Source organism: Zophobas morio, unplaced genomic scaffold (genome assembly GCF_036711695.1).
Source record: "Zophobas morio isolate AGI-343-1 ecotype UQ-CSIRO unplaced genomic scaffold, CSIRO_AGI_Zmor_V1 ptg000017l, whole genome shotgun sequence".
Classification (NCBI taxonomy): domain Eukaryota; kingdom Metazoa; phylum Arthropoda; class Insecta; order Coleoptera; family Tenebrionidae; genus Zophobas; species Zophobas morio.
The window spans coordinates 10,871,491-10,887,481 of record NW_026972122.1 but is presented as its reverse complement, the minus strand read 5'-3'; the positions used below and the strand labels follow the sequence as shown (position 1 = coordinate 10,887,481).

The window sequence follows — 15,991 nt, the reverse complement described above, 5'->3', positions numbered from 1 at the left end:
TCGAAGAATGAATTTAAAGCAGTTTAAATATGGTATCACCAGCGAAGTTTCCTCACCTTTTTATCCCGTCTCGCATAATCTTGTAAATCCGACACGGAGCTGAAGTTTATTTTAAGGGAATAATTCAACAATAAACTCCATCTTCAATTTTCTTTAGCCTTTCCAGACAGTGTCATTTGATTTAGGAAACTGTATTAGACGGTTTCTTCTTCTCAACACTTCAATGGGAAAGCGGTCGTTAATGTGTTTCCATTTTTCGCGAAGTTCACGGTCGCTTGCTCGCTTTCAATGTGCAAACGTAAACATTTATTCTATGCCTTATTAATTTTATTCGTATCTCTGGAAGTGAGGAAACTTTAAACTAAGCCCTCATAAATATTAATTTAATTAAAATAATGAATCAGTCTCACCACCTTGCAGTTTTTGTGCCCGAGTTTTCTAAAACTACGGCGAAAATTAATGAAGGCACCTGTACACGGGGAGCAGTAATTGAGTTCACTCTTTAATTCGATTAAATTTAATTAAAGTTTCCATTTAATGCAACCCCAGGCTGTTCTTATTTACCCATAGGTTGGGGAAGATTTTTTGATTACTCTCATGAATTCGATAAAGATAATTGAGGAGTTTTTCTAATTTTAACGTTTGTTTCAGGTGGAATGGCACGAGCTGGCATGGCGTTGAGGAGAGGAACGAGCCATGGAAATCCTGAGTAAGTTGTCCCAGATAAAGCTTTCCTTTTCTGCTAGAACATTTTGACACAATATTTTGCATTCAAAGTCAAATTTTCTTGATATTAGTAAACTGTAAAATTGGTTGAGAAATTATTGACATGAAATTGTCAGTTTTTTCTGTACCCTTATGTGGCAGTTTTCAAAAATGTGTTGTCTAAAATTATTCTAACTATAAAAACTGTTTTCTCCCTAGTAATGGCAACAAAATGCCATAAAAGATGTGATAGGTACAAAGGTATGTAATTGTAGAAGCCTTATCGTCTTCATTTTAAAAATTGCATTGCCGCTTTTTTGAGGGAACCTTATACTATTTTGATAAACTTCGGAAGTTTCTCTCTAAAACTTCTTAATATACAAAAGCAAAATATTCGATTTTGATGTACTCTTAATATTATACATATACTTTATGGAAACATATTTTTAATACTTAATATGAAAAAAAATAAATAAAAACTATAATACAGGCAAAGAGCTATTCACGTTAGAATTTGCTCAAAATACCGGTTTTTACGTATTTTTTCCATATGAGATAAAAATATTTTACAATAAATGACGTATGGTTAGCTAATTTAACCAAATGATTTTCTACGCAAAGTGCCCCTATACAGAGGCCTTAAATATTTTTTAACTCGGCTACCGCCTCGTTACGACAAGATCGCTCTCGTCTTAATAAGAATAATAAGCAAATAGTTTTACTACATTTCCGCGGCAACTTTTTTAACTTATTTGGCTTGGTGAAAGTTTGACTAATCCCTACATTGTAGAATAATCTTTTATGAAATTTGTCGAAGCATGCGATTCGTCTTATTTTGAAGAAAAAAAAGAAGACAAATAAACGCAGAATTAAATTTAATTTAACAAAATAACAGAAACAGAGCCACAATTTGAGAGACGTCTGTAAGAGTTATTGAATTGTTTTCGCGTGAACACGTTTATGAATTACCAAAGTTATAAACAAATGATGAAAAACACAGCTTCTTTCATTTTTTTTTTTTTTTGTTTAGGAAAATACTGTTCTTGGTATGTTTATGTTATTTTGTTAAATTAAATTTAATTCTGTGTTTATTTGTCTTCCTTTTTTTGCTAATTTGTACATCATGTGTCAATGGTGAATGGTTCTTTAATAAAATAACGATCACTAGTTAAATTAATAATTTTTAAAGTGGTTTTGCGAAATTTTTCAGAGTGGCTGGGTTTTTTTGCCGGTCAGTGTATATACACGTACATATAGTGAACCAAGAGCTATAAGGTTATAGGGCCATCATAAAAGTAGTTGACCGCAAATAAATACCCCCTTTGTGTGGTTCGCACTAAGCTTACCGGTTGGCAATAAATCATCTTCTAAACATTTCTTGCTCATATTTAAGAGGGCCGGCTTTCAAAGGGAGTGGTTATTTCGGAACCCTCAGCGGCTGCAGGTAGTAAAGAAATAGTGGAGTGTTGGATTTTCATATTTAGTGAAAGCCCCCCCTGAACGAAACCACAAGAACCGGTCGAGCTGCAGTGGACACGTTATTTACGACCCTAAAACCTTTTCTATTGTAAACAACTTAACTTCGACACAATGGGATGATTTTATGATGGCCATATAACCTTATAACTTTTGGTTCACTATACATATGTGGATGCTGTGTGTGAACTGTCTACAAAAAGAACGTGTGTTCAAACATCCAAAGTATACAAATTATTGAAAAAAATAAATAAAGGCAACGAAGCCTTCCCCGATGTCTGTAAGAAAAAAGTCAAGGACCAGTGTTGTACGGTTATTTGAGGAATATACTCTAAAATTATTTTTAAGTATGCAGAGTGTTCTGTTTTTAACGTGTAACGCACAACTTGAGAAGAAAATTGGAATAACGTGGCAACGTGGCAGCGAAATTTCAAAAATAAACTTGGTTGTATATAAAAAGCTTAAGAAGAGGTCAATCAAAATATGTAAAAATATATATATTGGCTTTCATAAAAAAAAACAACAAATTATGTGTTACGCCTTACAAAAACGCAACACTCTGTATCGTTAAAAGTAATTTCAGAGTATAGTCCTCAAAGAACTGTACAACTTTGGTGTTAGACCATTTTTTCTGTTTCTAGTGAATCACCTTGATTAAGTTGTATTGCTAAATGGCTACTTTCATGTTTTTTCGACGTTTCATGACTCCCGAATTACGGAAAATAGGTTTTCCATTTCCGTCTGTCGTCTGCTGTCGCCTGCCATCTGTGTCGATTTTTATTAGACAGATAACCTTCGGACTAATTGTTATCAAATTTTAAATGTACTGTGGGAATACCGTGTAGATGCTATATAACCAAAGTTTATTTGATCATCTCCAGTTCTCCACGTACTCCTGTACTTGTGGTTTATGCATCCGCTTTGATACTGTTTATTGTTATTGTAATTTTTTTTATGTAGTTACTGATTCTTGTTCTTAAGACCGGGTGGAGTTGTGATAAGTGTATTCGTTTTGCAACTGAAGAACGCCGGGTTCGATCTCGATCCGCCATTTCTGATAGTTATTTTTTATTTCTCAGATTAAGAAAGATTCACCATATTGTCTGGAAAATTTGAAAATACAGTAATGTCGCGCCTGCTTATATTTATTAATAATTATTAATTATATAATAAGATAATTATTGTCATAATAGCCTGCAATTATTTACTTAAAATAATATTCAAAACATTTTGGTACATTAATAATCAGCTCTCTCGTTTTTTTTTTTGGCGAGATACAATGAATCAAATTTCATTTTCTTTTAACAGAAATGCATAATTTTTTATGATATTTTGAAATCACGATAACAACTTTAATAACTCGAACAAAATAATAACTAACGATATACCTGAATTTAAAATACTTTAATTGATCGACCACTACTGCCTCCCCATACATGTTTCGTTGTTCCAGCAATTAAAATATTTTCAGCTCAACTGTTGCTAATTAATTATTTATTATGATGGAGTTTAAACAGTATTGACTTTATCAGTTCAAATGCGAATAATCCTGACCAACAATTACCCACTTTTTATAAAAGTGTAAAATGAGCTTTGCCAATTGCGATATCAAGTTGGCTACAGGGTTTTTTCGTTCAATTTAAAATGTTTACAAATTTAACCAATCAATAGGGGTAATTCTGATCAAACCTGCTAAAATTTACAGGTTGTTAAAAAACAAACACACAACCAAATTTACAAATCTAAATCGTTGGAAATTTGCGATTTAACACCCTTTAAATTTAATAAGTTTTTACAGAACTGCTCCTATTGACACCAAAAATTACATTGAAGATGTCCAACTTTTACAATATCAATTCGCAAACATAACAGGGTTTTAACAGATCGAAACTCGTTAAACTTAAGGAAAAAGCTCAAAGATGGAACTTTCATGGTATCTGAACCACAATTAATGCATTAGAGCGTATTTTCCAAGGCAGATTCGTATATTATTGTAATTTTATCAGTATGGGTAATTCCGACACCATACCTCAAGTGGAGTTGTGGCGTACGTCAGCACCACGCCCTGGACCAACAAGTGTCCCTGAGACACGGAGGTACGAAAACAGATGCTCGAGCGCCACCTGGGGTTCTCTAAACCGGAAAAACGATTCTCCAGAGTCTCGTGAGCGGCCGCACAAGAAATAAATAATGCTCCAGTTACGATTTAAAAATACGTAGTCGGTCTTTATTTAGTTTTTTTATAATTAATATTTAAATGCAAATAAAATAAAATTGAGTTCTGCAGGTTTTGTTATTAGTCTATAGCAACCCCTATACATACTTACTATATAGTAAAAATACAAACATAAGGGTCAAACTTTAATTACATCGTGGACGAAGGAGCGTATCACAATATGAATGCCAAACGAGATTTACTTGGCAAAATTTGAAATCCAATTTTTGGTGGAAATGAATAGACAGACTTTGGGTATTCCAGTAAATTCAGGGATTGTCTGCCTAATAAAATCGTCCACAGACGACACACTGATAATCTGCATCAAAACTACAATTGGCCCATCATGGAACTGATGAACCTCCTTCTTCCTGGAATCTGCGAAGATTTATGGATACCACTTATTTTTGCACGCTTTAAATAAAACACAAACCAAGCCACAATTCACACTACCTTACTACTATGTGATGTTTTACCTAAATACTTCAACTGTCAGCTTTGCTGGCCAAAGTGATTTACACATACATTCAGCATACATGTGGTCTTTTCGAGTCCATTTTTAATACAATGCCCACAGCAGACAGCAGGTATACCCCATTTAACCCCATGCCCTCTAATTTATTGGCGAATTCGTGTTATTCAATAATACATGCTGGCGTAGATTCAATAAATTATTCGAATCAATTGCGTGCCAATTGTGGACACGTACCAATATATGACAAATATTTCATAAAGCGTGTGATAGATATCGGGGAAAGTTGATGAATATTGATCAAGTTAAAGAGCACAGCAAATATCGCTCACAGATTGCTTTTTAAAAGCTATTCGCACACCATTCGCACTCTAACGAACATTGGAGGAAACGTGGTTTGAGTTGCGATCTTAAATGTGTCGCATAACGTTTACGTCGTTTCGATATTTTCAATTAGTAGTCGTTGGCGCCTGATTTTCATGCGCGATTTTAAAAGAAGACATTACTGGAATTACACTCGCGAATTAGATTGCTCCTGATTAAACGTTCTTGTAGTTCTAAATGTGCAATTGTCACTTTGGAAATGTTTACTTCTGTTTGAGCTTATAGTATTACGACGTATTGTTTGAGTTAAAGTTTAGTGGCGCCTCGGTTCTACCTGTTGCATTTGGTAGTGCTATAAACAATAATTTGTGAAATGTATGATTTTGCATGCGATTTTATACAGTGTTTATAAAGAAAGGTCTAAGCAGTTTTCAACCGTTTGTGATTTAGAAATCTTCACTAAAAAACAGTGGATAATGATGATTAATTATTTTGTCAAAGTCTAATTTTAGAGAAATCTACCCTTGACGGTTGATTGTTAATAAAATTTTATGATAATGTCATAATTAATTTCTTAAGTGTTACTAAATTCGATCCCTGAGAGACACCACTATTAACAGTATCCATCATATTACAATGCAAAATGTTTAGCGAAGAACTGAATAATGCCCAGTATTTTTGGGTCATTTTGCAACTAATTTTTATCCTTTTTACAAAGTGCATATATTCTATAATTATAGTCTTGTTGAACAGAATTGAAGGCTTGATTTTTTTTGTCATTTGAACTATTGTATCTTCCACATTATGCAAATTGTTAATAGACTTATTTTCGACCGTTGTAATGCATAATTTGTTGGCGATTTTAAAATAACTTTATATTATAAGCAAGGATTCATTTTGTTTCTCACAGTTCTAGGTTTGTTAATCAATATCTTGTATTCGACGCAGATTCTCTCGAAAGAATACAGAACACAACCCCAATATGTTCCCCACTCTTGAATCCCTCGCTAATGAGAAATATAAGGTCGCTGATTACTTCAATTATGAATAGAGTTCATCTAAAGCTAAAGCCATACTGAGATTTCGAGACAAGATTAAGTATTTGTGTCTAAGAACTGAATATATACAACTTGTTCGAAAGTGTTACCGAAATTTCTCTATAGTTAAATAAATTATTATTTTTAAATAATAATAATCAGGATTAATTTTTTCATCGTGTTTATAATATTTCTCATTTCAGTTAAATTAATTTGTCTAAACTTACGCTACTAAAATAATGAATCTCGCTGTTAATAACTTCCCAGAGTACAGTGGTTTCGAAGATTATTTGTCGGACAAGCGGAAACGGGACACCTACTTTTTCATATTCTAGGAGATATGAAGCGTTGGTAAAATCGACCAACTTAGGATCGGAAAATAAAGCATGTAAATGCAGTGCTGAGAGTTTTTTTGTGTTTTGTACTTGATGCTACATGGAGAAGTCATGAGAGTATCCGTGGAGATTTATCGTTATCTACTTGACGTTGTTTATAGTATAACTTACGCGTCAGATAATAAAAATATTGCCATACAGTGTGGCGCTAAACTATCGACGATAGAACAAAATACTCCAAAAGCATCAATGTAAGTGACCTTATTTTATCTTCATTCACATGTAATTGTGCTGTGGTAAAATTAAGCTGGGCTTGCATTTCCGTATAATCGTCAATATACGTTTATTAATTAATATATTGATTTTTTATCCTTATCTCATACGTTTGTTTCGCCTTGTTTACTTGCTTCTTTAATTGTCTACTCAAAACGTTAAAAAAGTAATAATTGTGCTGAAAGTCACTTGAGCTTTTTTCTTGATTTTTAAAGTGCTCTCGGCTGGTTAATATTAAACACAGTGATTCATTCGGGAATGACTATCTGTTTGTAGACATGTCAATTTTTATCTCCGCTTAGCGTGACCGACTTACGAACTGGATTTTATGGTTTGTTGCCATCCGTCAACGTTCACCTTGCCTCATAAACTTCCCACCTTGACATAATATCGCACCATCGCATTGTTTCAGCGACTTTCGCGCAAGAATCTTCAAAAATTTTCCCCATTTATGGATCATCTTTTACAAATCCTTAACATTATCGTTTTTAACCAACCCTTATCAAAAAGAAACGAAGTTGCGAATTCCTCACATTTCCGCGACAACTGATCCCTCCAAGCTCGAACGGTCGTGAATAATGTGCAGCAGTTAGAATTCAAAGGATTTAGTTATATAGTCGAATTTTTGCGAAACCCGATTTCGAGATTTGCTGAACTTCAGGAATCGCATCTGCCGCTGGAGTGCTAGTGATCCCTTTCTGTAATAATACCGGAAATCCTGTGGAAATTTGCATAGGTATAAGGGCCAGCAGATGGCGCGAAGTGTCCGCTGCGAACACACGGCCTGTTTACTTTGCACCTACCGAACAAAGACGCCCTTGGTGGTAAACATAATCAGGGATTAAATGACGCGCGTTTCTAAATCCGCTTTTATAGTGGTACGCCTGAACGTCAAAATATTGCGAAGCAAACCCAATAAGCGGGCTTTAATTTTGATGGAGTGTGCAACCGCCGCCACGGTTATGGCAAGGGTAAAGACTGGAAGAGCCAGAGGTGTGGGTATGGTTATGGTTATGGCGTAGATACTGAGAAACAGCACTGAACAAAAGCGTTATTGCTATAAGTGTTTCGAGGGGATTATCGCGAAAACCGGCGTGCGGTTTACAGACGTATGAGTCATGCTGCAGCATGAAAAAATCAAGGTTGATTATTGATAAAAGATAGGAGGAGATTAATATTAAACACCTGCTATTTTTGTTACTCGCAACCAGAGGTTGCCAATTTAGGTGACAGTTTTAAATTTTTACTTCTCGAACGTAACGCAAGGAATACCGTAGGTCTATGAATCCGCCTAACTCATCGCTTATTATATCATTAAGGTGGTTAAACGTCGTGCTAATAACGCATTGTTCTTACACTGTGACTGCTGTTACCTATTTTTTCAAAGTGATGTGTTGGACTGTACCTACTTCAAAGGAAAGAGAAGTTCTGACTAAATAAGCTTGGACCAATTTTTCATTTTTCAATTCGATATGTTCTTATCTTCTAATTTCTCTATAGGCCGCAACTTGTCCCTTCTAAATCTACAGTAATTCCGGCCATTTTTTGGACGATCTTCCTCGTTTCCCTACTAGTGACAGGTTTCTAGCTAGCTACTCTTAAAATTCTATCGTCTGCCTTTATTTTTTTGCTTCTGGGTATATACATTTATTTCCCCAAAGTCCCCTATACTCTTGTTGCTTTTACACATTGTTGTTTCACCTGATCTTTAACTACTCCATAGCTTGTCAAGTGTATTTCGAAGTAATCGAATTTATATACATACCTGCTCAATAATGTCATTGCAAATTTTCAACATGCGCCGTACTGATTCTTTACTGATTGTCATCACTTAGTTTTCTTCGTTGAATTTTTCATGTCATATTTCTAACATGCTTGAATCATCTTCATTAGTAGTCTTTGTAGTTAATCTTCTGTTTCAGCAGTCAATATCGCATCGTCAGCATAAGAAATTGTCGTGACTTCCGCATTTCGCATTCGGTACTTTTTTCCGTTGTGATATTATAACGTACCATCCATTATAACTTTGAATAACAAGGGACTTGTATAATCCCCCTGCCTTATTCCGGTATTTGTTCTTTTAAGTACCGGTCATTTACTTTAATTGTAATTGTATTATCTGTGTATATGTATGGTATTTTATTAGATCAACTATTTCTTCTGGTACTTTCCTTTTGTTTTCAACTGTATTTTATCAAATGCTTTTTCCAGACCTACAAAACATACATACTACGTTGTATTAAATTTTAAAGCCTTTTCAGCCAACTGTTGTATAATATATATTTCTCTATATCTATACAGGATCTGTCATTACGGAAATCTTGTTGTTCATCCGATAATAATTATTATCTGACTGATCTTTGCAGTTATCATTTTCTTTGATAATTTTAATGTGGTATCTAATAATGTCACGAGAGTTATCAGTGTTATCAGTATCACTTTATCAGATAGTTTCCCGTCACCTTTTTACTTCCCGAGCGTAAACGACGTTTCATGACCTCTACAGTACGAAAAATGTGGTCTCCTGTTTTCGTCTGTCTGTTGTCCCTGTGTCGATTTTTATTAGACAGATCTCCTGAACTACTTAACCGTTCTTTGTCGAATTTTGTATATATGTTGGGAATATCACGCTGACCAAAATTTGGCTAATCAGCCCCACCAATAATTTGATGATGTCATCTAGACATCCAAATTTTCGCGTTAATGATGTGACTCGTATAGTCATACCTATATTGTTTTTAGTGTGTAGAGGTTATCAAGTTTTAAAATTTTTCAAAGAAGCAGAATTTGTTACACTGTACTTCAGAGGCGTGGGAAGTTCTGTCGAAATAACTTTCGACCAATTTTTTAAATATTGGTGTTCGGGCCGTCCATCTTTCGGGAAGTCTTTTTTCATCGAAGATCACTTGAATTAGCTTGCTTAGTTCACAAATCAATCCAAAGTCTGCTTTTTTCAATAGCATTGCATTGGTGCCCAGTTAATCCTGGCGACTGCCTGCTTTTTCTTACTTTAAATATTTCTTGTTTTTCACTTATCGTCTTTTTTTCCTAATTTATCAGTTATAATTTTGTTTAAAAGTTTACCCACTCTTTCTCGTCAGTATTGTTTATCTGAACATATTCTGCATGTTGGCTTTTTACTTGTTTGAGTTCCATAGAAATAAAATAGCATACTTGTGTTTTATGACTCCGTCTTTATTTTTTACACTACACATCCGTTAAAATTTATATTGGCAAGAGATGCAAACACGGTCATTTTCAAATAAGTGACGCCGTACTTTGTAAACGACGAAGCCCATATTCGACAAGCGATACACGACATACTTGATTCATTCTGAACGTTTTACTTTATAAACGACGGACGCCGTACTTTCTAAACTTTGAGGGCGAATACCATAACTTTAATTGTTCTTATAAAAAATTTATAAATTCTGAGGAGTTACCATGTGTACTTTGAAATAACACGAGAATTTAAGCTTTTACTTTTATACCAATCACCACTGTACTTGCACGAACCTCCGCTTATAGACAACTGTTCTGTCCCTATCCACTAACAAACCTTAAATAAACTAAATCTCCTAAGTACACTAATTTAATGAGGTTGAACATTGAACATTTCCAATACCTGAATTGTCAACACAGCAGTTGACTTATTGAGCTGCAAGGAATTTAGCAGTGTGTTATTGCGAAATCTGTGTAATTTCTACACTACTATATTCCTGAAAGGCCGTACTTTTACTTTAGAATTGCTTAAACAAGGTACAAGTTAATGAGTGAACCAAATTATTTTATATTCAAGTCAAGAACGGTTCGCTGCATTTTCCCGAAATGTTGGGCATATAGTACCATTATTATTAATATTACACCGCACACAAATTGATGGTGTCCTTGCTAAAATATTGAAGACGTCATTCTAAATTTTGTTATGGAAAAACTCATTTGAAATCTTCGCATAGCGTGCACTTCTATCTGTACTTTCACAATCCACAGGTATTTTTATCTTCACTTATATTGTTACCATAAAAAATATAAAATTCCCAAAATCAAATTTTATAATTTTTTGAAGAAGCTGGATATGTACAGTCGTAGCCATAGAAAACTGAACTTTAATTATTGTAAAATTTTTAAAAATTTTGAATTGTCAAAACCCAGTGGTCTAGTTTTCTATGGCCAGGACTGTATATCAGAGGCAAGGTAAGTTCTGTCCAATATATTGGACCAATTTTTCTATGTATTTTATATTTCAAGAATTTCCCAGAAAGAATTTTTCCCTTTCGTATTTACGTTTTCCTTGTTTTGAGGGATACGCTGGATGTTAATGTTCATTTTCAAGCTCACTTGGTAGTCGTGATCAAATATATTTGATGTTTATAATATTATTTTCGTATTTATTGTGAATCAAAAGGTCAACTTTCGCTCATCTAAAGCAGAATTTCACTTTTGCTTTGATTTCAACTTCTGATATTCCATGTTGCTATTCTTACCTATATGATCTTTTCTTGATCTTCGTTTCTTCCTTCGTCATTGCAGTAGAATTCTTTTAATTTTGGCAAGGTGTTGTAAAACTGTACCAATTACATCGTTCTGGTATGTTTCTTTTCTGTCTTTGTCAGACACACTGTATTTACACAGGTAAGGAATGCCCGTACTTCTGAGGATAGGGCAAAGTTGTAAATTATGGTGTAAAATAATTTTTGTAACCTTGCATCTTGAAAACTTGAATACACCTTTTGTGCAGGTAGCAAAGAAAAATTGCTGTGTATTTTTTTGTACATTTCGAAATCACTGAAGAGCATTGTGGCAACCTAACTGAATTGTGCTTTAAGTCGCAATTTTCTCCACCTCGTACTGCTACTTGAGAAATTAAAGTACTACTGCCATTTATCGTTGTAGAGTCCAGTCCTTGTCAACAACATAAAGGGTCTATACTTTGTTCCGTAAAAGAAGTAATAAGAAAAATTGTTGAATTCATTAATTTAATCACTCAATACACTCCACAACTCGAGTACGTTACACGCCATATAAATTTCGTCGCACGTAATGCGTCACATACAGTTACAGCTTCACGATATTAGAATAGTCACTACATGTATGGTGTTAAACAGCCGCTTTCATATTTATGCTTCTAGTTTAACATACGTTATATTTGCAATTTCAAAGAGTATGTTAGATAGAGTGCTATTAATTACAATCTCCGGTGTGCTTATAAAGATGTGGGAAACTCACACAGTTCCATCTTTTCTTCTAACGACGTTTTTGAATTACGGAGTTAATATGATGCAATTTCATTTCAACCAGTTGATGGTGTATGCGGGCCGAATAAAATGTTTTGGCGCCAATTTACCCACCATTTATGATAATATAAAACGAATATTCTGTTTTATAAGAGCAATCAAGAAATACAAGAAATTTTAAGCGGAGTTTTTCTTCTCATTTTAGCGTTGCAGCGAGTCAATCTTAAACATTCAAATGTATCAAATAAAGATGGGGGATGTAGACGTACATTTTTACGACGCCACTTTCCGCGAATATTATTTCCTGTTCTGGCAGAACATTTCCTGACGATGCGAGAAAGAAAATTGTATTATGATAATTTCGCTGTGCATTACTTAGTTTTTACACTCCACCCTTAACCTCGTATTCTTCAAAATGCAGAACGATGTGGATTTATTGAGAGATAAATGTGATGAAATATATCTACGCACACGAAGAAGTTGAGACGATGAAAGCATAAAAGATGCGTTGGATATTGTAGACGTGTTTTGTACCAAATGCGATGTAATTAAAGGAATGGAAGCTCGAAATTTTTGTCGTTGACTGATTTAGTATTTAGAAATTTACATTCCACTTCATTTCGTCGATTACTCCTAGGATTTTTCCAGAATCGCCATTGAAATATAATTTTTTGACAAGTTTTCTTGACGTTTTATGATCCTTAAGGTATGATAACATGTCTGTCTAACGATTTTTATTAGATAGATAGTCTCCGAAGCTACCAGACCTATTGTGGAAGTATCTAATCAAGAACGATCCACCCCATTTTTTTGAAAATGTAAAAATACAGAAATGTTGCACCCGGCTATAATTACTAATAAAATAATAATTATCATAATAGCTCCTCACCCAAAATATTCGGACCGTTTTGCTAATTTAACCAAATTAATGCAAGCTTACATTTACAAAAAACCTGTGTAACCAAAATCTATTGGGCTCAATCAAGGATCGTAATTTAGTGGAATTGTTCAAAATGTCAGTTTATTTCTAAAACTGAAATTATAGTTTTTGTATTTTGGGACGAATTGTGTCCTATTATTCTTTTTTTTTTTGTAAGTGGTGTATTGAAACAAAACAGTGTTCAAAGCCAGCTAAAATCAAGGTAAATTCTACCTCCCAGGTGACAACATAAAAACCGCGCCAACTTCGCCAACGTTTAGAGCTACTGTTTGTTTACATATTAACGTAATACGTCATGGTAATATAATGTTAAAAATAAAATGAGATTTAATGTGTTTGCTGCACCTAGATTTGTAATTTTCTTTATAAAATTTGTTGATTTCTTAAAAATACTATTCCACTTTCTCAAATATGGCGGTGTGATCTTCGCTTTGATTTTGTTATAGGTAAACATTCGTGTATGAATTTCCGTTGAAACTTTTAAGCTGCCATTTAAAAGCAACCGAAGCTGACAGGGTAAGTTTTCAGCTTCTCTTTAAATAGTGTAATCATATTCAAATTACTCTTAAGTTAGTAACAAATATCCTGAAATCTCCGAAATTTCGTCGTTATTAATTCTTGTTATTTTAAAACCGATGTTACGGTTTAATTCGTCATTTGTCATATTTATATGTGTGAAAGATTGAATTAGACACCACCCCTGCGAAACCACATCGCGGGTGACAATTTAAATGCCAGGTCGTAGGTGATAATCCCTCTGGATCCATTCCTGTCCAAATTCTAACACGAAAGAGGCCACTGCGCATGCGAAATTCTCTCTGGAACCCTTAAACTATACCTTTTCGTGTATTTAATATTCTTTAATTTTCGGTACTTTTCACTGAAACTGCTGCTGTAAATTTTGACATAAAAATCTTTCTTGTCTTGTGCACCATAAAAACAATTAAGTCAATTGGGCAATTATTAATTCGTTCACCCATTACATAATCATAAGAGGATGTTATAGACACAGTAGAATTTGACTGCGCTGACACTAACACTCACAACAAGAGAGGTCACTTAATAATAGATGTTTTATTATGATTTCTTCGAGACGACTCAAATGAACAATAATGTATATTTACATCATGTAAACAACATTTTTGCCTATTAAAACTTCATTACAATGTTTTTACAAATAACAAATTTGTAATAATAAGTTGGAATAATTTTATAATTTATTTTGATCAGTCTTCTGTCTGAGAGCTTCAGGTAAAAGTTACGGCTGATTATGATTACACAGGCACATAACATGAAATTGAAATCATACCTCTCACAACAGGGAGGTATATTATGTATCTCCTCTCTTCGCTTTCTGTCTTTATCAGCATGTATGTAAAAATGCATTTTTTCTGTGTGCAGACTGTTTGGTACGTGTCAAAATACAAGTTTTATATAAATGATTACAGGGTCGCAGTAGGTCATTGAAGCGTGCCGCCTATCACTTATATGGACTTTACTAAATGGCAAGGACTCACGACAAATACCACACGCAGCTGTATATGTTCACCATTTTGTTCAGAGCACATGTTCACTCTCTTTTTAGTTTCAAAAATGTAACTCAATGCTGTGGACCCAGGCAATTTTCCTTTTTTGACACTTCCAGTTCGAACAAATCTGTTGATTACATCTCTAATGTGAGCCTCTCAATCGGTCGTCTCAGCTCGCGGCTCGTACTTCCGCTGTTTGCAAAAGTCTTCAAATTGTTTCCAAATATAATTTGTCTCAATTTTCACAACATTCACGGGTTTTAAATTTCCTATCGCTTCAATTTCTTCCGTAGAATTTGCACCAAAACGATTCATGTTGCACAAATTTTTGATTATTTATTTGTCATCGTCAACCGCATAATCGATAATTAGTAGATCGGTTTCTAAGAAAATTGAATATTTTGATTGGCTTAGTAACTGCTAACGTGTGAAATGACCTGAGCCGAATTCATTAACGAAACTTAAAATGATTCTGAGACTTTTATCATTAATTTGTTGTGTACTAATTATTGTCGTTTTATTAGTTTCGCTCTCGTATTTGCATGCTTTACATACTCGTTTTTGTGGTATACCGCGATGGGCGTCGTAATTCCCAATTTAACGAGGTGCATATAGCCCGTGGTTTCCTTGAGGCCTCCGCTAAAATATCGTGCATTCATTAGAACACGTTGCCGAGGGCACTAAAACCCAAGTTGGTAAAGTCGCGTTTTGATGTTTGCGGGATAATAAGTCTCGAGGAAGACACAGTGCGACTCCTTGCAAGCGCTGCTTTATGGCTCCCCTAGGATAGTGAAAGTCCTACAGGACGCGTAGTATTGATCTCACTCTCACTTTATACCACCGGCGGCTGTTATTTAGGGCCATAATTAACTCATCTCGCGCCCAATAACGTGCATGAATTTGCTCGAGCCTATAAAATCGGTAATGGCTTAGTAAATTTTCCAAGACAGAGGGCCGTTTTTAGCCCATTCCGATTCTAGCTGTTTCCTAGTACATCAGAAAAGTTGTAAAGTGGTAGTTTTACGGCGCGGAACACGCATATCGCTGTAATTCAATGGGTATTGTTAAGTTGAAATCCTCTCCTCGACTTGTTTTCTCGCGAAATTGAAATTTGCCCGTCCTCACTTGAAGATCTAAGAAGTACTTTCGCTACTTATAAAGTATTCATGTTATGTAGTAAGGACGTGCCGATATTCTCCGAGCATTACGGAATTTACAGGTTTCTTGTTAGTGAGTTGGACGCGCCAAGAGGCCCGAATTTTGTTTCATTAGTGCGTCTAATATGTCATATTTCGAGATGAAAGTCGACTTTGTAAGTCTTTTTATTGTGTCGTCAACAATGCGACCTTTCGAAGTCCCATCTGGCGCGAATTGCGTACTACTAACGGCAGTCTCATGTGGGATTTATTAACAGCCTCCCCCAATTAGGGTCGTTAGCGCTCGCTGGAATT

General features: G+C 34.7%; 1 protein-coding gene across 7 annotated transcripts in view; it reads left to right on the top strand.

The window, feature by feature from the left end:
* LOC135130013 (uncharacterized) overlaps nt 1-15,991 on the top strand; it is a 420,354-nt gene that overhangs the window by 280,049 nt on the left and 124,314 nt on the right. For all 7 annotated transcript variants that reach the window (XM_064057308.1, XM_064057306.1, XM_064057302.1 and 4 more), the window contains one exon: nt 652-709. In XM_064057308.1, the coding sequence (XP_063913378.1) occupies nt 657-709 (53 nt within the window). In that variant the 5' untranslated portion in view covers nt 652-656. The remainder of the gene's footprint in view (nt 1-651; nt 710-15,991) is intronic.